At 36.2% G+C, this 24,140-nt stretch overlaps 1 protein-coding gene and 1 pseudogene across 1 annotated transcript in view; both read left to right on the top strand.

The window, feature by feature from the left end:
* The window catches only part of ALG13 (ALG13 UDP-N-acetylglucosaminyltransferase subunit), an 80,173-nt gene that overhangs the window by 41,864 nt on the left and 14,169 nt on the right, over positions 1-24,140 (top strand). Inside the window, 9 exon segments of the mRNA XM_054580358.1 lie at positions 173-329; positions 1,389-1,509; positions 4,229-4,261; positions 4,368-4,423; positions 7,691-7,762; positions 8,983-9,148; positions 18,840-19,037; positions 20,966-21,006; positions 22,585-22,765. Coding sequence (XP_054436333.1) covers positions 173-329; positions 1,389-1,509; positions 4,229-4,261; positions 4,368-4,423; positions 7,691-7,762; positions 8,983-9,148; positions 18,840-19,037; positions 20,966-21,006; positions 22,585-22,765 — 1,025 coding nt within the window.
* Positions 11,430-11,667, top strand: LOC129076195 (small integral membrane protein 15-like; annotated as a pseudogene).

Genomic DNA, 24,140 nt, shown 5'->3' with positions numbered 1-24,140 from the left:
AAGTGTCAAAACTCAGAGGAAGTAAGTAAGTCTGGCTTCGCTGCTGAGCAACAAATGTATGGACTGTTTTTTAGGTGTAAACATTGAGATGTTTGAGCTGTTATTTAGAAATTAGAAACAAATTACTATCATATTTTATAATTCCCCCATTTCATTCTCCAACATACTTAAGTTCCTTTAGACGTAGTCACCGCCAGATGCAGTGCGTGAATAAGGAGTGCCAATATAGCTTTGCCCCAGAAAATGGACAGATGCCCCAGGGCTTGGAAGAAACCATTACTTTTTATGAAATTGAAGAAGGGGATGAGAGTGCTTATCCAACTTTACCTGTAAGTAGTTAAAAAATATACTGAAAAAGCTGTTTACTTTTTTCTCTCTTTAAATAAAGGCAATGTGTATAAATTTTAGCCTATTATACAAATGACCAAATAAAGCCCTTCCTGAAAAACATGATTTCATCTTAGTACTTTCAAACGTAGGAGAAGAAAACTTTTTTAAATTTTTAGTTGTGTTTAGAGAAGGAGGTAGAGCTGGACACATAATCTTGCCTGTTTAGTAATATGGGCTAATATTTTCTGTTTTCTTGGTCATTATTGCCCCATATTTTTAACTCTAAAGCACATTAAAATATATATGTGTATATATGAGGTCATCCAGAAACTATCCAGCCATGTACTATGAAAAATAGAGACATTTCTTGAAGAAGAAACAAGCAGCATTGTACATAGGACAATGACGCCTCAGTCCCCTTCAAAGTAGGCACTTTGGGACTTCACACAGTTCTCCCAATCGCCATCAGCTGCCCCATTGTATACTCCTGACTCTCATTGACGGTCTGAAATCTCTTCCCTTTCAAAGGTGATTTTAGTTTTGGGAAAAGCCAGAAATCAGAGGGTGCCAAATCTAGGCTGTAGGCGGGGCTGAGTCACCTGGGTGATTTGATGTTTCAATTTGATGATTTGGGTGACAGATGTGTTGCATGAGCGGGTGTGTTGTGTTGAAGTGAGCAGTTGCCCTTAGCTGTGGCCTTCTGAATCATCCAAGTAGTTTCTGTGGAGGAATGTTCAAGCTCAATGCAAAATTTGATGCAGATTCATTGCTCTACCTGCTCAGTCATTTTTAATGTGATGGCCACACAGTACATGTGCTCACTCAATGGCGTCTACTGCCCCCAACTGACTAGTACAGTGAAGTTGTCATTGTTCACACATGTGCATTCCAGTCCACTCTCCTTGCCTGCCACGTTACATCAATGTCATGCAAACCATTCTAGTTTTATTAAGAGTGGCTGGAATTTTTCCGGACAGACCTCATATATACACATACTTTCTGACTATAGAGGGAAAACTGCGTGTGTGTGTGTGTGTGTGTGTGTCTCTTTGGTACAGAATAATGGAAGGCCCTCCACAATGGTTCCTCCTACTTCGACATACTGTGTTGCAAGGCGAGGACGTAACTCAGGCAAACAGACTTTGAGTTCAGAGGAGGGTGATTGCCAGAGTGACAACGGTGAGTCAATTACAGTTAAATGTTTGGGTTTTTTTTTTAAAGATGATTCTTGTGGCATTAGAATATCTGGGCTGTGATATAGACCAAAATTTCTTGTTTAGGGGGCGGGTCTCATTCTGTTTTGGTAGCTTATTTTGGAAGAGTTAGCAGTTCTTGACTCAGAGCTTGCTAGGTTTTTGAAGATGTCTCGGTATTTCTGTAGGCCCTCTACATTATTATAACCTATTTTCAGCTTTTTGCATAGGTTTATAGTGAGTTGATTTGGGGAGATTTCGGTATGGAAAACATCTGTTCCTTATTTAATAAGGTATTATTCATGTTGTCCTCACTATTTTTAATAACTACTTTAGGTTTTTCATGTAACTTATTTTCCAAACGTCTATGAAATAACTTCATTGCCCAAAGAACCCTAATTAACCTATAAATATTACTGTTGAATTCTATGTACTAAGTAATTATATTTAAAATTTAATATACAAGGGGAGACGCAAAAAACCTGGAATTACCTTCTGAGGGCTGGCCTCTTGTAGTTCAGGCTTCCCCAGCTAGGTGAGTGTTCTAGGAACCCATCTGTGTCAGTGTACCAGTTGATGGTGGTATGAGAGGCCGCATTTGGCTTCAGTGAATTTTGTTTGAAGACTTAAACACATTTGCCCATTTCATGATGGGTGATTTATGAGCACACCAGCCCACACTGAGCTGAGTGTTCGGGAGTTTCTGACCAAAAGCGTCGTGACCCCCATGCCCCATCCTCCCTGTTCGCCTGATCCTACCCACAGTGACTTTGTTTTTGTTTCCCTGGATAAAGAAAGTCCTCAAAGGGAAACATTTTGCGGATGTGGAAGAGGTGAAACAAAAAAATGGCAGAAGTCCTAAAGACATCAAAATTGATGAGTTCAAAAATTGTTTTCAGCAGTGGGGAAAAAAGTCTTAATAGGTATATTGCATCAAATGGAGAGTACTTTGAAGGTGACTGAAGTTTAAACATGTAAGAATAAATACACAATTTTTTATAAATAAATTCTGGGTTTGTTTTTTGCCCCCCACCCAGTTACTATTCATTGAATCCTATGTACTAAGTAATGATATTTATAATTTAATATAATACTTACACTGTATCCCTTTTTGGAATGTGGTATCCTTATTTTATATATGAGAAAATTGAGGTTGGAAGGGTAAACGACATGGCCAAAGTCATACTTGGTAAGTGGTAGATTTAATTTTTTAATAACAGCTTTATTTAGGTGTAATTTACATACTGTACAGTTCATCTATTTAAAGTGTACAACTCAGTGGTTTTTAGTATATTCACAGAGTTGTATAACCATCACCACAATTCATTTCAGAATATTTTTATCATCCCCAAAAGAAATCCCTTACCATTTAGCAGTCACTTCCCATTTCTCTTCCCGTTTCCCCAGCCGTATGCATCCACCAATCTGTTTTCTCTCTTAATGGACTTGCCTATTCTGGACATTTTATACAAGTGCAATCATGTAATATGTGGTCCTTTGTGGCTGGCAGAGATCAGTTTTGAATTTGGGTTTGTGTGACTCTAAAGCCTGTATGTATGCCCTCAACAGTGTTACAGTGCCCCTTACCACAGAGTGTGCTTGCTTTTACCATTTTACTACAAAATCATATATGCCTACTTAAACAGTTCTGGAGGCCTTGGGTGTATTATGGAGATGTGAGGCAGTCTGAATGGCTCAACTTACTGGTCAAGGTCTTTATTTTCTTGTGATGTTCTACTTTTTGCTACTTACATAGAAGAAAATAGACATTTCTAGGAAAAAATCTAGCACAAAGATGATCTAAGATTGTATACCTGCATGGACATGCATGTGATTAAGTATGTGTATGCTCTGCTCTTTTACTCAGCATGACCCTTTTGTCTTTTCCCTTTAGCACAGTGGGCATCTTTAGATGTTCTGTTCACCTGTAGTGGCATTTTCGGAGTAACCGAATCTTTGTTCTCACCTTAAATCCTGCTGTCTGGAGGGGTTTAATGCATGTGTTTCTGATAAGCACCATGTTTAATAATCAAATCTAGTTTTGACCTGTGTGTTTTACTTGCTGAACAGTTGTACAATTGAAGATTGACTTTCTCTGCATTTCAGTGCTATAGCAGTCTTGAAGGAAAGTACTTTGGTACACTGAGCCACCTTTAAATGCATTATTTACCTGACAGGCTGAAAAACAAATGAGGCATGATATATCCCTTTAACCTCCACATAAGCAAACTATGGGTTATAGTCAGATTAAAGTCACCATTTACTATATATTAAGCATCATGCTATATTCTTCTCATTCCCCTAAGTACTGTTATCCCTGTTTTACAGTGAAGAAAGTGAGGCACAAAGAGTGTCGTAGTTAATCAGGATTCAAATCTAGCTCTAACTCCAGAGTCAGCAAACTTAATCATCATAGCCTACTCCCTGACTGGAAAATTTGCACACAGCTGGATTTTTCACCTCTGTCTGAACTTTAAGAACTAAGGAAATTTTCAGAGGAGAAATTTGTACTGTTTACAGCCAATCTCTGGCTTCAATATCTTTTGACTAGTATAAAAGCCCAAATCACTTATTACAAAGATGTATCCTTTTTAGTTTTGAACATATATATCCATAAAACTTGAGAACAGAGCAAGTGCTGGCCATCTGGCTGTGATGAGCCAAAAGCTCTACCATAAACATACTTCTTCTGTCTTTTTTTCTAGGGGGATATCATGAAGAATATATTTATCCTTCAGGTCAGTGAGATCTAGATAGAATCTATGACATTCATCATTGTTTATATAAAATTTCAAACTATAAAATAATGCTCACTTTTTACTTTACTTTGGCAATATCCTCTAGAACCAGACTATGAAACTTCAGGTGTTTATAGCACAACTGAATCTACAGCAAATTTGGTAGGTATTTAATAATAATGGCAAGCACTTATAGCTCCCACTGTGTACTAGGGCACTGATCTAAGAATACATATAAATGTACTTGAATCAGAACAAACCTATGGGGTAATCAGGGTGCCATTCCCATTTTTTAGATGAAGAAATTGAGGCCCAGAAGGAACTCATCTATCCCTTTCTGAAATTAATATATTTAGCGATATTCCTAATATGTGTTGATACATAAGGAAGTTCAAACATTGACAGTGGAGATTTTTTTTAAAGGATTTTATTATGATTTTTCTATCAGTAAGAATGGCCCATAAATCTCAGTTACTTGATATAAGAAAACTTCTTGTTTACGCTCCATGTCCAGTGGAGGTCTACAGGAGTTCTCAGCTCAGGGACTCAGGCTTATGGAAGCTCCATCCATGGTTGCCAAGGAAGGAAAGAAAAGGTAACCAAATGGTGCACTGGTTTGTACATCTTCCACCTGGAGATGACTTGGGTCACTTTCTTTTCCATTTTTTTTTCCATTGGCCAGAGCCTGTCCCACTGAAGAATCTAATTTCTCTTTGCCTGGAAGTCAAAATGTTAAATACTTTAACAGCACTAAGTACTGCAGCATTCAATTCAAAAATCTCTACCACAGACAAAATACTTGCTACCGTGTCAAAGGAGACAACCTGAAAATTACATTCGTTGTAATTAAACTCAGTGCCCAAGATTTCTGGGAAATGTGTTGTACTCTCTGTGTTGGGTCCAGATGTGGCTCTTCCTGATCTGGAAGCCTAAAACCAAAGATACAAAGTTATTTACCCCCCACAAACACAAGTTGGAGTGGTGGAGCAGGGACTAAAAAATTGCAGTAAAAATTCCCATTCAGTAAAAATGGGAGGAACACAGTTACTTGGCTGTGGCAATTCTGACATCATGATACACAGACATGAGGGCCTCCAGTCTGGGTACTGTCCCCTGGAGGGGCCTGGTTCATTGTTTTCTGGGACTCTTGGTTACTCCAAGTACCTTCCTTCCTTGGCCATGTTTGAAATAGATGTAGGGTTTGGAGAATAATCCTTTTTGGCAGCTGAGCAGCTTTCTCAGCTTGCTTTTTTTACTCATAGAAAATTGGGGAATCCAAGGGTCAGTTTATTTCATTTGGATGGTTTTAGTGTTGCTCATGGTTTTTCTGGCTGTGTGCTTAATTTATTATGCAGCTTCTCTGTTTGATTTTTATTAGTTTCATGTGCCAATATGCCGATGGACAATTCTTTTTAATAGTAGGTACACTACTTAGATTTGCTATAATGCTTTGCTTTCTTACTGCTGTGTTTCTTTCTACTTGATTGCAAGCACCATAAGTTTATTAGGCATTGATGGAATAGCCCATACCTTTGGATGCTTTTCCGTGAGCCACTTTGTCCAAGTGCAAGTATTCACTGGGTGTTGTAAATCATTAGTTGCACTCTTGCTTTGATATCTCTAAATGCAATCATATTTTAACAACAATGTAATTCTTGCTTCAAGGCCGAGTTTTAACTGCTCTTTGTTGTTCAAAGCATTTATCAATTTTATTTTTTATAGCTTTGGGTGGGAGTAGTTGCCTCTTCCATTAGGAGCTACAAGTTCGTAATCCCCATCCCAAGTTAGGTTTTTCTTACAGCAGCACCCTACTTCTAATTACCAATTGCTGTTATAATGAGACTAGGTTAGGCTGCAGTAACAACTCCCCAAAATTTCAGCAACTTAACACTGGACAGTTGTTCTTGCTAATGTTAAATGTCCAGTGCAGATCTTTGTTCATCGTAGTCGGGGACCCAGGCTGATTGAAATGAGCTTTCACAATGACCTTGGCACAGGGCTAAGGATTGGAAAATTGAATGCTGGCTTTTAATGTCTGTTCGTATTTCATTGGCCAAACAAGTCTCATGGCCATACTTAACTTGAGATGAGGCCAGGAAGAGCAACCTACCATGTACCCAGGAGGAGAACTGGAATATTTGTGAAGAACATGAATAACTACTCTGTATTCCCCAACTATGATTAATCTTAACTTTCATAGCTTCACGTACTAAATTTTTGTTTTTACTGTTTAGGCACTACATCTTAGGAAGGTGAAGAAAATTGATATGTAATTCTTTCCCCTATTTTTCCTTTACTTACTTTGCCCCTTCTAGAGAAACAGTTTGTCTCCTCATTCTTCAGTTACTCTTCTCCTATCACATGCTTTTTACACCATTTTTTGAAATAATCTCCCAACTGAAAAAAGCAAGTAAAAATCTCACCATCAGACATGACAAAAGTAGACCCTTTAACTTCACTTGTCACATACTCCTTTTTGTTCTTAACTTACTTTATCATACATCCCAATAGCTTTCAATCTTTTTATGCTGTGTTCCAGTTCCACTCCCAGTCATGAAATACATAGCCAGTTTCTAAGTAATTTTCTCACAGCATTCTGAGAGAGGACAAATGCAGGATTTAAAGATTTCCAGGGTATAGAGCCTTGTCAGAAACCATGAACATTTATTCCTACTTCTTATTTCCATGCCTTTCTCTCATCTAAATCCTTCTCTAGACTTGTTGAGCATTTACACTGGGCATTCTGAGCCAGGGCTAAAGTTTTAGAAACACGATGTTAAGATCACATTAAATTGGGCTCATATTTGTCACAGTAAGGTTCCCCTTGTTTGTGTGATTACTTCCCCACATTCCCTCTGTGTTCGTATCATTATTACCAGTTTTTGCTGCTAGTTTTTTGTTTGGTTATTTGTTTTGCTGTCATAACAGCCTCATGTATAACTCAACCTATTAAAATCATTTTTACTTTTACACAAAGTCTTGAGCCAGAGGGAGTGGTGTTTCAACTATACTGCATCCTGCTTACATAGGATACAGCTGAACAACCAATTATCCACCTTTGTCCTAAGCTACATCTTAGGTGGAATGCTTGCTTTTAGCAAAACTGTTGTTGGTCCTACTGATTTTGAAGCTTTTAAAACAATAAAGCCACTGAAAAAGTGTTCAAATTACCATCCTCTGTTATATTTTTGTATCTGCATTGGGAGTAGAGTTGGATATAGATAGGAAATAGAGTAGTCACCTAAATCAAGCACTAGAGTGATACCTTTTGGAGCATTATCTTAGTAGTTGCTCCCAAATGTGAATACTTTCAGAACAAATCATCTTTATTAATTTTAGGAGATTTCAAAACAAAGCAGATGTTTTTTTGATGTGTTGTTTGGTTTCTGGATTTCCCCTCACTTAACTATATTTCTGTATTCACTAAAGTCTCTTCAGGACAGAGGACCATGTTCTATGTCTCCTCAGGACACAGTTACCTCATACAACTACCCTCAGGAGGTAATTTTTATAGTGTTATTGAATCGTCAGTTGCAATTGTTTGAACAGAGGAAAATGATTTTTTTATTTTGCTTTTGTTCTCTTCAGTCATCCTACTTCAAAGAAGCTGCTTATATTCCTATCCTAAGTAGTAGTATACCTTGCGGTGCCTTGCACGGTGGTTGGTAAATTTAATCAGCAAACTGATTGAGCATCTACTGTGTTTCAGACACTGTTCTATGTTCTGCAGTAGACTACTTATAGTCGACCTCCTCTGAACATCTTATGTAATGAGCGAGTTAATATAAATCACCTGTCAGGTCATTGTCACAAATGTAAAGCTCTCCTGTAGAATGGGGAGTTGGCACCAAAAATATAGCGAAACCATGAGTGAATAACATCATCCTGGCAAAACGAAGACGTTAAGAAGGATACCTAGAACAGAGCCTGGGTAGCCAAATCTTAGGAAGTGGGTAGGGAAGGAACAGCCAAGGATGGGGGGGGGGGAAGGAAAGCAGGAGAGTGTATTGTGGACAGCCCAGGAAGAGACTGTTTCAAGAAGCAGTCAAGTGTCACTTGTTCCCAAGAGGTCAAGCAACATAAGGACCAACAAGAGTCTACTAGGATTTTCTGCCATGGAGACCACTGGTGACTTTGAATACAGTTTCTGAGGACCAGAGCAGGTAACAGCCACACTTCAGGGAGTGGTAAGGCAATGGAGACTGCAGTGAGGATAGTGTACTCAGGAAGAGGAGTCTGTTACCACTTACTGAACCCTCCCTGTGCACAGCCCTGTATTGGGGTGCTGTGGCCTAATCAGAAACAGAACTTCTCAAAAAGTTTTAAACAATCAAAGAACCTTTTCTGTTTTAAAAAAAAGTGTGTATGAATCTCTACATAATACGCAGGAAACATAGAGGTTACCTGCTTGGGCAGAGAGGAACAAGGCAGGTAGCAGAGAGGGACTGGAGGTAAATTTCATTATTACACAATTTTAAACTTGTTTTTTGAATCATAGCAATATATTCTCTTTTCAGAAAAACAATGGAAATATTAAAGCTTTCAAAGTGATCTGGGGTCTTCTAAAAGAAATAACCTGCCTATACAGGGCTTACATAAAGATGGACTTCTCCATGTTTTAGTTATTAAAATACTATTTCCAGAAATTTAGGATCAGATAAGAGACTAATATTGTTTGAGAAACCAAACTTAGAATTCTAAACTTTCTTCCACACTTACAGGTGATGGTAAATTCTGCAGCAATTGCAGCTTCCTGTGCCAGTAATGTTCCAGCTCCAGTCTTATCTAACTGTGCAGCAGCTAATCAAGCTAGTAGTACCACTTCAGTTTCCTCACAGAATGCTATACAGCCTCTATTTGTATCTTCACCTACACCAGGCAGGCCAGGTAGGTTATTAGTGGTTCCTTACTTTGGGAGCCTTTTCTCCTATTCATGAACATGCATACACAATACTTCTAGTGATTAGATAGGATTACTTTAATTTCCAGGATTACCTAGTCAATAAAATGTTTTCTATAATTAAGCAATCTATGAGATTTGAGAGAGCCAGGGTTTCCAATTTTTTAAATTAATTATTTTATTACAAAATTGGCTTTGATTTGAATTTGTGGCTTTCATTTTGCTACCCCTCTGAAAATTATTATTTTATTTTGCCTTGTTATTGAATTTATTGGGATGACACTAATTGACAAAATTATACAGGTTTCAGGTACACAATTCCATAGCACATCATCCGTACACTGTATTGTGTTCACCCCCTCAAGTTAGGTCTCCATCCATCATGTATCCTCCCATACCCTTCTCTATCTCTCTCTACCCCACCTCAGCAGTCACTACACTGTTTTCCATCCTTGTTCATGAGTTCTTTTTCTATTTGTTTTCTTTTTTGCTCAACTCCTCCAACCCCAGACCCTCAACCCCCCACTCCCAATAGCTGTCAGCCTCTGTCTATGAGTCTCTGTTTTGCTTGTTAGTTCACTTTGTTCATTAGACTCCACATATGAGGGAAATCTTTCTCTGATTAGCTTTTTTCACTTACTCACTGAAAATTTAAAGGACTATATTACTTACTTTGAGTTAAGTTTTATTATAAAGGAATTAAGATAGAGGTCAATTTCACAGAACTAACTCCTGACAAGTTTGCTATAAAATCCATTTCTATATATAAGGAATCATTTCCCCACAAATGTTATAAAGAATATAGGTGCTAGACTTTAAGAGATCTAGGTTAGAATCGGTTTTACAACTTAACTAGCTACGTAATTGTGGACAGGTTATTGAACCTTTTCAGTGTATGAACTAATGGGTACTGATAGTACCAATTTATGAAGTGGTTGTAGAATTACAATTAGATAATAAAGTTTAAAATTATCAAAACTCTGGAAATGTGGTGGCAACTATAGCATAGCTTTTGGCAACAATAGCATAGCTTTTCAGTCTGAGTCTCCAAATAAAAATGGAAATGGCAAAACCAAAACCCATGAACAACACAACAAAACTAGGTGATGAGCCTTCCCCATGAACCCCAAAAGGCAAGCAGGTAAGGACAAACAACCAGTCATAAGACCTGCATGCCAAATTGGAAGGAAGGAGCAGCTAAGACTGGCAAGGGTTTGACCTGTCCAATATTAGGTGAGTGCTTTGGGTACATGCTTGGAGCAGTTTGACTCTCAAACTCTTACAACTGACCTGCCAGGTATCCCTTTTAGGATAGTATTCTTTACTGGGCAGAAATTCATGGGAGTGAAATGAAAATGATCAGGCTAGGGAAAAGAACAGGTCCAGACTAAAGTTGAGGAGAACAGAGCCATAGAATCCCAGAAAGCATTTACATTTTTTAATGCTATGTAAAAACAACAGCAAAGAGAGCCCTATGACATTAGAAGAGCATTCCTGTACTCCATCTCATTCTGAATTTCATGAAAAATAATTTCACATAAAAATGAATACATGAAAAAACACTAAGATCAAATATTGTACAAAGATGTTCTAAGAACATAACATCCTTATATATGGTAAAAATGTGAGAAATGTACTCACCTGTGTGGCTCTGTTGGAAGGATATCCTACAAAGGAAAAGGTTGCTGGTTCAATTCCCAGTCAGGGCACATGCTTGGGTTGCAGGTTGGGTCCATGGTCAGGGCACGTGTGAGAGGCAACTGATCGTTGTTTCTCTTTCTCTCTCCCCCTGTCTCTAAAAATAAATAAAACCTTTAAAAAAATAAAAACTAAAAGTAAACTAACAACTATTTCTGAATGATCTAAATACATTAATAAGACATTAAAGAATAACAAATCATAGTGGCGGCTGGGGTCTGAGCCCGAGGTCCTGGGCATGATGTGCAGGAGGATGGGGGGCTGCTCCAGTGAGGTTTTGCCGTCCTGCACAGTGGAGGCAGCCATGGCACCAGAAACGTGAGTTGTGGTGGAGCCTACTCAGTCTGTTTGCCGGGATGGCTGCTCTGAGTCCCACAGAGTCTGTACTCGCTGAGGCCAACAGCGTTGGCATATAGAATATAAACCTCTTAAAAGTGTAAACTGGAGCTAAAAAAGATAATCAACCAAGGGTCATCCATCAGAAATTGTAATTGGCCCATTAATAATCCCAGGACAAAGTTAGAGATCCCAGGACAGCCTAAGCCTCCCTTTCCTCAGACCAGTATAAAGATGTTTGCTATGAAGGCTTGGGCTGAGTATGTTGTAGAATGGGCTGCAAAGGACCCATATGGCTTCCTTACAACAGTTATTTTTGCCCTTAAACTCCGTTGTTTCTAGCCAGTGCTGTACTGTCTGGGAAATTGGCCAAGATGATTGAGGCGAGGGAAAAGGAACAAAAAAAAAAAATATTGCAAAAGCTAAAAAACTAAAAAGGGATTGGAGAAATGAACAGGCTCTGCCTCCATAGAAAATTTGGGAAATTATGCAGCTTTGGAAGGATCCTTTAAAATTTCTTTTCTAGATTTATTACTAGTAAACAAAGTCTGAACATATGGAAGATTCATGTTAGTTCTGACCTCTACTATAGCAACTTACAGGCTTTGGTATAGAAGTCTGTTGACAGTTATTATAGAATCTTTATAGCTGACTTACTCATTTGCCGTTTTGCAGCTTATATCCTGAAATGTAAACATCCTGTAGGGGGAGGAATGACTTTAGATTATGAACTTTATTCAAATACTGGCTGAAAATGGGGTCCTGTTCTGGATTAAGGAAATTAAGAATATAAAAATGAGAATGGTCCTGAGGTGAAAACTGTGCTTTGCCTTAAAAGGGATCCAGTATATTAATTACATCTTTTATCATTATTGCTTATTTCTTACAATCATTTTTAGCTTTCTCAAAGCAAAATATTCTGCCTTTTTAAAATCTAATTTTATAAAAATATTTCCTATTATCTTGATTATGTAGAATACCACATACTGCATATAACAATTTTGGACTTAAGAACACTGTCATTTAGTTAGAGGTGACTTGTTGAATAGGGTAACACTATTTAACACTATTTAAAGCTTGCAACAAAGATGCCAAACCTTGTAGTACTTTGGAATCAGTTTATTCTTAACTTGTGCTAGGTAGAAATGTGTAGTTAAAATGTCTTAACCTGATAATTTGTTGATTATGTGGATACCACTTTTCTTTTATATTCCATTTGTTTTACTCTGTGGTAGTGATGTCCTTTAATTTTTGATCAAACAAGTTCACAGTGAAAATTAAAATTTCTGATATCTTTTAAGGAACTGTAAAGGAGTAAGTCATATATATATCAAAGTGGTAAAGAAAGGCTTAACGTTTGAGAAAATTTTGTTTGGCATAGTAGTAATTGGGTGAAAAAGAAAAATTATGTCAAAATGAAAATATGTTGTAATTAGAAATAAAAAGCTAAAGGATATTTCCTTTAGGTAAATGTAACTGTAACTTTTTACTATGAAATAATGGTTTTTATAAAGGCATGGTCCAATAATTTTACTTGCTGTCAGTATTTAATAGCTTATTAATATTTTCTTCATCTCTGGTAATGAATTTTAAATTATAGAAATTTTCCAAGAGCTTTAATTTAAAAACGAAAGATTGAAATAAATTTGATACTTTTTTATAAAGAATAAAAGAATAAATCAAAATCAGAAAAACTCAGATGAGGTAATAGAACTCAAGAAAGCATTAGAAATGGAAGAAAGTCATTTCAATGAAGACAAAAAGAACATGACCAAATGTATTATATACAACAGAAAATGATTTAAGAGAAAGATGTTAAGAAAAAGGGGGGATCTAAAGTGAAGAAAACAAAGATAAATCTTCAAAAGTGACATACTGAAGTTAGGTAAAGGAGATCGAACACTAACAGAAGTCCCTGAAGAAGAAAACCAAAGTAAGAGAAAAGAGTAAATACTAAAAACTATATTTCAGAAGGCTTTCCTGAAATTAAAAAAGCTTTAAAACTACCTACTGAAATACTACCGTTCTGCATACGTGAGACTGTTGACCTAGAACAACCAAAACCAGGATATTCTAGAAGAATGACTGGACTTCAAATAGTCTTTTGATTGCCTGTGTAAAAGAGCCTCTGGAGTATAAAAGAAATAAAATAACCATCAAACTTTTACAGCAATGCTTCATGATAGAAGAAAGTGTAGTAACATTTAAGATAATGAAAGAATGTGTGAACCTAAGATTTTATATTCATCCACACCTTTCAAGCCTAATGGACAATATATAAGAATTTAGAGTATATTATTCACATGAGCCCTTCCTGAAGAATCTACTAAAGCTATGCTGTCAAGCAAGGTAATCAGTAGCGACATGTGACAATTTAAGTTGATATTAATTATAACTTAATAAAACTTAAGTTGCTCAGTCCCACTAAAGACATGCCAGGTGCTCAAAGTCACTTGTGGCTGATGGCTACAGTATTGGAAAACACAGAGAATACAGTATTTTGCCATGTATAAAGAACATCCACATTTATGTGCACATTATACATGGGATTATTGTACCCATGGTGTGTAATCAAACCCATGCATAATGTGCATCCTTATTTTTCCCTCAAAAATTTGTGCAAAAAATGTCCATTATACACAGCAAAATATGGTGTTTCTACCGTCACAAGAAGTTGAATGGTATGGACGACAGTGTATTAGAGAATGAGTTGACTTTTAGACTACTAAAATAATTTGAGACATCAGCAGAACACCTGATGTTATGTTAAATATAACATCATATATATATTCACCTGCAGAATTAAGACAATATATATTTACCTGCAGAATTAAGACAAAATGAGGGCTGGGAGATTGAGAACATGCTATGTAATGTCGCTATATTTGGACAATGTGGGTATATCATAGGTATTTTTAAAACGAGAGAATTGAGATACCATGTGCCAGGCATTTTCTTTAATGCTGTCAATAATCACACTTCCAAGTTCTTTTATCTAGATACTCAGATTATCATTCCAAGACTGTGTAATGTCCACTAAAACACATGAGTGAGTATTGGATATTCTAATTTTATCCTGTGATCTTACAAATCAGGAGTCTCAGCATGGAAGAAAAGTAATCCAGATGTAATAAAGTGGTTACCGAAAAGCTTTTATGGTCTCAAGTTTGAATTGGAAGGATCAGTATGAGCTAGAGGTGTTTTATCTTTAAATATATTTGGGTATTACCTAGCTCTGTTCACTGAAAAGGCCTATAAGTGAGTATCGTTAGCACTCAGTTTGTGGACTTCAACTAACATTTCTCACTTCAAACAAAGCAAACAGGTTTGTGGAGAATTGCTGATTCGAGGTCTGGAGGTCTGGGCAGGAAGTGTTTAAGGCGTGCCTGGATTATCTTGTCACAGCAGATGGCAAGGAAGCTGTCACACCAGGACTGCTAGGGTCAGTTCCAAAGGACTCAGCCACCTTGAAGAGGTTCCCACTGGCCAGAAGATGGAACAGTTTAAGCCTCCACAGTGATAACTGCAATAACATTAAATATGTTAAATTTAAAAGTTCCTAATGATACTTTAAAAATTGGTTACCTTGAAAGGAAGAGACTAGTTTATTTTCTTGAAAACTGGGAAATAGAGTGAAAGGATCGTTCTATTCTCTCTTTCTTATATGAACTGTATTACTAGGTAACCAAATAGATGAGAGAAAATGTTTCTATACATTAGTATTCTGACTAATCATTCAAAAAGTAGTGGTAGAATATAATCATTTTGCAATCTTTACTGCATGGATGGATATTAAACAGCAATAGTTGCTAAATCTGCAAAGACAGTAAGACTACTTAAATATGTGCCGAAGGAATTAATCCTGAATTTGATCAAGCCTCCTGGATCGAGCTGCCTATTTGCAGGAAATACAGAAGAACATGTTGAAATGCACCGTGAGTATATATTCAGTAAAACCAGACTCTGGGAAACTCAAGAGGTCAAAGGGCCCACATTCTCCCAATGAAAAACAGAAATGACAGGGCTGGAGAAAGGACCAATACATTAAAAAAGATTCAAGACCTCAACTTTATAAAACTGTCTAGGGATATGCAATTGAGGGACAAAACTCTTAAAAAGAAAACCACAGGAGGTAGTTACTGTGAAAGTAAGGGTAATGGTTGATTATGGTGGGAGGAAGGAGGTTTGTAATTGGATAGGCAGCATGGAGGTTTTGTGGAGTGGCTGATTAAGTTTTACTCATTGACCTGGTTAATGCCTATGTTAAAATGATACATTTCATTTATTTTCTGTGTTTCACGTATAATTTAAAAATTAAATGCGCGCTGGCCGGTGCGGCTCAGTGGACTGAGCGCTGGTCTGCGAACCAAAGGGTGACCGTTCGATTCCTGGTCAGGACACAGGCCTGGGTTGCGGGCCAGGCCAGGTCCCCAGTAGGGGGCACGCAAGACGCAACCACACATCGATGTTTCCCTCTCTTTTCCCCCCTTCCTCTCTGTCTAAAGTAAGTAAATCTTTTAAAAAATTACTTAAAAATTTTAAATGCTTATTAGCACAGAGCCTGGAACAAAAACATGCAATAAATGTTAGTTAATGACCATAGAAAATTTTAATTTTAACTGTTAATGTAGACCATGGTTTTACTACTCTGGGACTAATTGTAGGGGAAAGTTTGGGCTGTCTACTTCCCGCAAACATCTAAGCTTTAAAAAAATCAAGTGACAGGTAAATGAAGCATTGTAATGCCTCATTTATGTAGAGTCGTTGAACCATTTACCCTTTAAATGCCAAATATGTTACATATAGATATTTCTAAAAATGTTTACTGCTGTCATTTATTTTTGAGTTACTTATGAACTTTAGGTATAACTAGGCCATGGCTGCTTTTTGGTTGCTCTTTATCAGTCCTCTAGATGAAACAACTTAGATTTTCTCTTGTTATCCATGTGGCTGTCTGGCAGTCCCATCCCATCCTCCTGTAAGTCACTTTCTATCTTCCAGGTAACTATATGCCATGATTGCCTTTAATATGAGACAATTTGATGCCTCATAGGCATCAAATCTTGTTACAGCTGAGTTTCGGTAATGATTCCCAAGGCTTTTGCCAGGGTCAAGGACTAGTGACTCACTTCTAAAGACAGCTTCTGTGGGCCAGGCTTAGGGTGAGTCAAGGAAAGCATTCATTCTTGAGGTTATGTCATGCAAGTGCAGGTTTGTCTCCTGTCAGTTTTGATATTCATCGTGGATTTTTTTTGCATTAATTTTGTGGCTTTTTAAATTTTGTACCTCATTGTACATTAGTCATGGCCATGTCCTTTGATGTCTAAAGAAGCCAGGTCTTGCTATATACATTCATGTTTTCTTCTAAAATGTCCTGAAGCAGACTGCACACACAGACAAGGAGAAATAAGCATTCTGAGTGTATTATGTTGGTTTCCATTAATATTTTAGAAAAGTTTGCTTCCATTGTCCTGGAGCCATCCCTTTAACTATACTATACCTATTAATCTGTAGAGCCCTGTCAAGCCTGTGAATGAGATGCTCATACATCTCCAGAGGAACTAGAAATTATAAAAGCTTTTTTTCTTATGTGGCTTAGTGTGATATGCATTTACGAGGAAAGTGAATTAAGACAAAGTAACCTCCAGTAGTTTTCTGCCCTTTATTCTCTCAGGCTCATGAGTACTTACTACCCCTATGTCTAGTAGTTGGTTTTTACCTATTGATCATAATTGCATTCTGCTGTCTTTAGCTAATTGAACTTACTTCATTAGCTTTTTAAAAAATTAAGTTTATTGGGGTAACATTGGTCACTAATATTATATAATTTTGAGGTGTGCAATTCTGTTGGGTTGGCCAAAAAGTACATTTAGTTTTTTTTCTGTAAAATAAAAGACATTTTTCATTTTCACCAAAAACTTGATTGATCTGGATATTTTGAGTATGTGGGTAGAGGCCAGACATGCAGCTAAATATCTTCCAATGCATAAGACTTCTTTGGCCAAAATGTCAGTAGTGCCAAGAAACTTCACAAACCACTTTTGAAATGTCTGCTCAGTCATAGCACCTTCTCCATACACTGCACAAAACTTTTTTTTTTTTGCATTTCAGTTTCATTTTTACCATTCTTGAAATAATAAAGCATAATATGCCAAAAATGTTCTATATCTTCTTCTATTTTCAGTATTAAAATGGCTGCTCAAAAATTCACCAATTTTGAGAAGGTTTTTTTTTTTTTAAATGCATGCTGATATGACAGCTGTCACAATGCAATCTAACAAAATTGTTTTGAATGAAGTTAAAGACAACTAAGCACTACTTAGAGCCACCGTATGGAAAAAAAATACATGAACTTTTTGGCCAACCCAATGCTTAAGCTATAATAACATTGCATTTGTCTTGGGTAAAGTAACAATGCTTATGGTTGTAAGAACATTAAGTAGCTGTAGGTAACCTCATATAATTCTATTCTGCTATTAGTAACCTCAAGAATTAAGAGTTTTCACAACAGAACTTTTCTCTCCTTGACACTAATTAACAGAAGTTGAGGGGAAAAATCATTGGTTGCTTCAAGCTCTCAAAAAATGAATCAATAATTGCACAGTAAATACCTCAGAGAGGTCAGTGTTTAAGGAAGCTAGTCTGAAGAAATACGTTATTTTTAAGTTGGTTAAGTCTGGAAGTTTTCAAGTTTAAAAATTATACATAGGGATTAGTTGGAAAATAATGGACATACAAATCAATATCAGGCTTTTCGAGTGACTGCAGTTTTGATAGTTTAGAAAAGAACTAAAGTCAGCAAAGAGCCTAAGTTTCTGTGTGTGTTTTTTTTAAGGATGCATGGAAGGAAGTACTTGAATTTCTAAGTCAGCTGAAATGTTCAGTTAAATCTGAAGGGTGATAGCAGTCTTGTCAAAATGGAAGACTTATCTGGTATACTGTATATATATGGAGACACTTATTTTTATTAGGTTGGAACCACATTTCATAGAATAATGTTATTAATATTTAAAGATAATTATATTTTAATTTCTTTTGTCAAAAACTGAAACTCCTAATGAGTATTGATTTTCAACTACAGTAACAGGTGTAGAAGGTAAAGAGATAACATTTTATCTAACCTGTTGTTTTACATTCTGTGCGACCTTAGAAATGGAACTGTCATGACTTAGAGTTTCTTGATATTCCTCTGATGCTACAAAGTAGAAACCTTCAAAGATTATCTAAATCTGTAATCTGTGCAAATTAGTCTCTCCTGTTAGCTTCTGCATCTTGTTATTTGACTGAGAGTTTCAGATGGCTGATAACATCTTTAACTGTGTATTAAGCTAAGTAGAACTTTTGCTTTAATGACATATTATTTATGTACCTGTTAGCCGATGTTCAGTCTTGGTAGTCAAAACTCTGAAGCTTCCAGTTTTTCCTTTTAATTTCATGTAATTTACTTAACTCAGAATAACCTGTAATGAACTAGTTTTCAGCTGGCATGTCTAAGAGAATGTGGAGCAGTTCACCTTCTAAGTTTTTGTTAACAAAAGTCAAACCATAAGAATTTGAGTGATTTGCCCATGTTGGGGACACAAAATAAGAAGACAACTTACTTACAGTTATGCATTGTTACTTCATATTTTGTTTCTTTTCTAGTGATTGTTTCACCGCCCTATCCATACCTCTCTGCTCCTGTGCCTGCTGTTGCTGCCTCTCTACCACCACCACCTCCACCGCCGCCGCCTCCTCCTCCTCTACCTCCTCCTCTTCTTGCTGAGCTGGGAGAGGCTTCAAACTTACCACCACCTCCTCCACCTTATTCCTGTGATCCAAGTGGCAGTGATCTGCCTCAAGGTAAGTGGATTTTGAGTCTTGAATGAAGATTATTTAGGTTTAGTTGTTTTTTTTTTTAATTTTAGAGCATATCTCTGGTTAGTCAGTAGAAGTAGGGTGGGGGACCAAATGGAAACTGACTTGAGAATATAATGCTAAGTAAGTGACTATGGAAGGGAACAACTGAAATCTGAGAATATCTTTTGCATAATGAAGAAGTGGATGGTTGAGCTGACTCATGTCTCTGCTCCTTGGTAGCCACATGTCTGCCTTGGAGAAGATTCCCAACTGGGTATCTTTGTTCTCTCAGCTATTTTTCTTGACAGCCAGGAGTCAATACAAAATTTTCTCCATTTTCTTAAATTCCTACTACAAATATTTAATGTTTAGGATTCCAGATGAATATTGAAGTCTTGAAAAGTTTTTTGTTGTTGTATTTTTTTTGAGGTATTAGGGGTCTGATATGCCTTGGATTTCAGCCATGCATTCTTGTTTCAGTAATTAAACTAAGGAGTAGCTTTCCATTGGATCTTCTTTGTTACCCCTCAGTTTGTAGAGAATTGTAGTTGAAAGTTTGTAGCTTATTTATACTTCCTTTGCTATAACATTCTCTTGATTTCTCTAGCTGCTTCTCTATTCTGTTTTTCTTTTTTTACTAGCCCCTAAGGTAGTCACCAAGATAATCTTTAATTCCATTCTGTTCTTTTTCTCTACCTTAAAACTTCAGTATCACCTTTATGTAGATGATTCTTAAATTTATCTTACCCAGGCCTTTGAAGTCTCACGTACTTGTCTCTAGCCACTTAGTAGACATTTTTACTTGGCTTTCTTACTTTCACTTAAAACCCAATCCAACTATGATGAAAATCCTCATCTTTATCTCCTTTCTTCTCTCTAGGCCATGCAAAATATTAACTCTTCTTAACTTCTAATTTTGTTAACATTGTGTCATGTATCAGTACTTCATTTCTTTTTATGACTGAATAATATTCCATTGTATGTATACACCACATTTTATATCAGTTGATGGACATTTGGATCACTTCCACTCTTTTGCTATTGTGAATAATACTATTATGGATATTTGTATACAAGTTTTGTGTGGCTGTATTTATATGCCGAGGAGTGGAATTCCATGCTATTTAAAGCGGCAGTAAATAAATGTATATGTGGCAGTAAATATGTATCAGAAGTCTCCAACTGAAGAAAGAGGAGTTCCCTGAGTGTTCATTTGTTAATGGAACTCAGGTTATATTATCTTACTTATATGAGGATATACATGAATCACAGGGTAATCAGTTAGAATACATTTAGAGATATAATTGGAAGACTAATGCTGTTCCCTCTTCCCCCTACATCTAGAGTATGTTCATTTGTGAAATATTTTAATTAAGTTCTATGTCTGGAGAAATTTTGTCACCTTAGGATTTAACTTATTTCAAGTTACCTTGCTCATTACCTCCTTTTTTTTTTTTTTGAATTCTAATGGTGGTTAGTCATGTTTACTACAAAACAAAGTGAACTGTTTCATAAGTGCTAGTTGTGTCAGTAGGTGTAACTTATCTCAGCATTAGTAGAGCATTTAGTTTGTACTATATATTAGCTCCATTAACTGAGAACCAATACAGCTGCTTATATAGTAGATTTATATTGGCGTAAAATTTTAGTCTTGAGACGAGCATGAAAATACCTTTACTAGATTCTCTAAAATATTAGTAGAGTGGAATTCCTGTAACATTTGCTAATACTAAGAATAGAAATAAAGTAGGTATTTGGTGATTAAACCTTGGATCAAAAAATGATCTTACCTGTAGTAGTAGGTTAATGGTCATTTCCTGTAAGGGTGGTTGTGGGAAGGCTACATTAGTATCTACCTTAAGAAAAGCTTTTAAGTTGTAGTTCTAATTGTTTATATCCTCTAGTCATTAAAATTAAAATTTTACTTCTAGATACAAAAGTTTTGCAGTACTATTTCAACCTGGGATTGCAGGTAAGAGTCCTGTTAAAATTGCTTGATAAACGCTGTATTAAAAATATAAGCCGTTTTGATAATCGGACTCTTGAAATTTAAGAGTCAAGAACATTATGAGGGGACTAAAGGTTTTATTTCTATCTTTGTAAACTATCTCTGAAGATGATATAGGCCACTTTTCTACTTTAGCCTCCCAGTGCTTCAGTTTCTCTTACAAAATAGTTGTTAAATTGTGGTGAGTGGAGACTCTAAGCAGCACAACTTTAGCACATATTGGCCTCCATATTTAACATCATGTGCCAACACTTCGCTATGTTTTTCTGTCTCAAAATAATAAGTGGATTACCTATCCTGCTTAAAACATTTTTATGGCTATTTCTACATTTCATGTGAAAAGTAATTTCGACATTTAAAGAACTATTATTTTTAAGCACTCATGTGTTCATACATATTTGCCAAACATTGATTTTCACCACTCCCCTGAGTTGTAAAAGGTGGTTACTGACAAATTACCTTAATATCACTGAAAGGTGTCTCTGATTTCAGGTAAGAGCTCTTTTATTGTATTCTTTCAGGGATCACTTCCCGCCTGAAATACACTTGTCTTCTGACATAACAGGATGGTGTATTTACTGAAAAGTAATGATGCATTTTAATATCTGGCAGATAGTAACCTGTCTCTTGGATCGTGCTCAGAGTAGTTCATATTCCTACACACGGATTTCCTTAAAACCTTGGGACATATTACTTCCAGAAAATTATCTTCCCCAGCTTCCAGGCATTTATAAATTAAGATTAGTAAAGTGAGTTTTTATTCTTTGAGACTATATTTCGTGAAAGCAATTTCAAGAATTGAACAGATAAACCAGCCACTTCAGTTACGTTAGTTTATTGTAGTCACATGTGGGAACATTGTAACTCCACAAAGCTAAGGCATTTTTAAATATTCCTCCTGCATTTAATATCATGGAAATACAAGGAAACAAAGAAAACTGTTTTAATATTTTTTCATATTAAAAGTAATAGCATCAATTGCAGTACATGTGGAAAATACTAAAGTATAAAGAAAATAAAAATCAACTTTAATGACTGTATCTGTTGATAGATTTCTTCAGTATATTTTATAAAATATGGACTATGCTATATACTTTTGTAAACATTTAATATTATGAGCATTTTTTCCTTTAAATATTTGACAGCATGCTTTTTTTATTGCCTGTCTTGTGTTCCATCATAGATATATCATAATTCATTCATCTAGTTCCCTGTTGCTGAGTATTTGTTATTCCTTGTGTTTTGCTTTTAAAAATAATGTTATACTTTTATAGCATTTATAGCATCTCTATCATTGTGTATTTCTCTTAATTTCCTTCAAGTGCTTTCCTAAAAGAATTCCTAGGTCCAAATAAGAAATAGAGATTCTGCAAAAGATCTTAAAGTTGTAATAGAGAATACATCTTCTAAATGTTGTATCTTTTAGGTCAACAAAATCATTCCTACCCCACTTAACAATCATGGCCCAAGTTATTTTTTTGTTTTTAGATAGGAACTGTCTGAACAAAAATGTGTGTTTGTTTTTTCCCTTTCTTGCCCAAGTGCTATCACCACAACTACTGGCACTCCATGGTCTGTGTGCCACAGATGCAGCAACACCATCTTCATGTAGAGAATTATCCGGTCTGTACTGAGACACCTACTCTGGTAGATCAGACCATCCCTCTGTTGTACACCGAGGTGGGGAGACAGGATGGCGCACAAGTGGAAGCATCAGCAAATGGTATGTGATGAGATTTCCTGCAAGAAAGACAGTTTGATTTCATTGTGTTAAATTTAAGAATGGCCTTCAGATATTGTATTAGGTCCAAATACTGGACCAGTGTTTCTTAAAGGATGGTCTGTGGGGTCCTTCACGACCTCTGAAGGGATCCATGAAGCCAGAACTGTTCATATTACACAGGTTTCTTTGTCCCTTTCATTGTGTTATATTTGCATTGAGGGCGCCATAATCAGAGTTGGGTAAAACTGCTGGCGCCTAAGTGCAAATCAAGGCAGGGGCACCAAACTACGTTAGTAATCATAGACTTCCTCACTGCCACTCATTCATGATATAGAAGTGCCAGTTTGATTTATTTTTTTCATCAAAGATGTTCTTATTTTTACTAAATATTTATCTCTGGATAATTGCATTTAATATTCTTTGTGACAAAACTGGAAAGTATTCATCAGGCACTCTGCATACTGAATATGATGATTGACTTAAAGAAAAGGATTTGTCAGGTTTTGAGTTGGGAGATGAACTAGCTGACTTTTTCCATGGAATATTATTTTTTCTTAAAAGAATGATAGACGGTTATTCAAGCTAAGGGATCTGGCAGACATTTTCTCAAATGAACAACAGGAGCCTGCTACTTCAAGAAAAACAACTCATATTTGTTGTCAAAGATTAAAATTTGAGATTTCAAATGCAAGTTAAAATTTTGGAAAACTTGTGCCTGTCACCATGAGCTTGACGGCATCCCAATACTTAGATGGGGCTCTTAATGAATGTGTTTTTTTTACATCATGTAATGAAATATGGCAGCATTTGGGAACTCGTAGGCAAAGTAACCATCCTTATGGTCTCAAACTTTGTAACTTAGTGAAATAATATTTTCCCATTTACCAATGCATGATGTGCATGATTTTATAGAAGACCTATCCAAAATGCAAGATTAAACAGTGGATTTTAATATTAACAAAGTATGAAAAATTCACATTGCTACTGATATTTAAGAAACTGCTACTTAGCTAGTTTCGGTGTAGCATCAAAGAAGATATGCAGTTATCTGGAAAGGCTAGTTATTAAGAGACTTCTTTCTTTTCCAAATACATGTCTGTATCATGCCAGATTTTTTTCATACTTCAACCAAAATAATGTATCATAATAGATTAATTGCAGAAGCATATATGAGAATCCAGCTGTTATATGTTGTATATTAAGCCATACATTAGAGATTTGCACAAGTATGAAACAGTGCCATTCGTGTCACAGTCCTCTTTTGTTTGGGGAAAAAACTCATTTTGCACAAAGATTTTGTGTTAACATAAAGGTTTTATTTTACATGAATTGATATTTTTCACTTTCTCAGTTTAATTTCTAATATAGTAAATAT

The sequence above is a fragment of the Pteronotus mesoamericanus genome, unplaced genomic scaffold (genome assembly GCF_021234165.1).
Source record: "Pteronotus mesoamericanus isolate MK-2021 breed Mesoamerican mustached bat unplaced genomic scaffold, CSHL_Meso_final contig_58, whole genome shotgun sequence".
NCBI lineage: Eukaryota > Metazoa > Chordata > Mammalia > Chiroptera > Mormoopidae > Pteronotus > Pteronotus mesoamericanus.
Note: the sequence above shows the minus strand (reverse complement) of the source record. Positions and strands in the feature narration are given on the sequence as shown.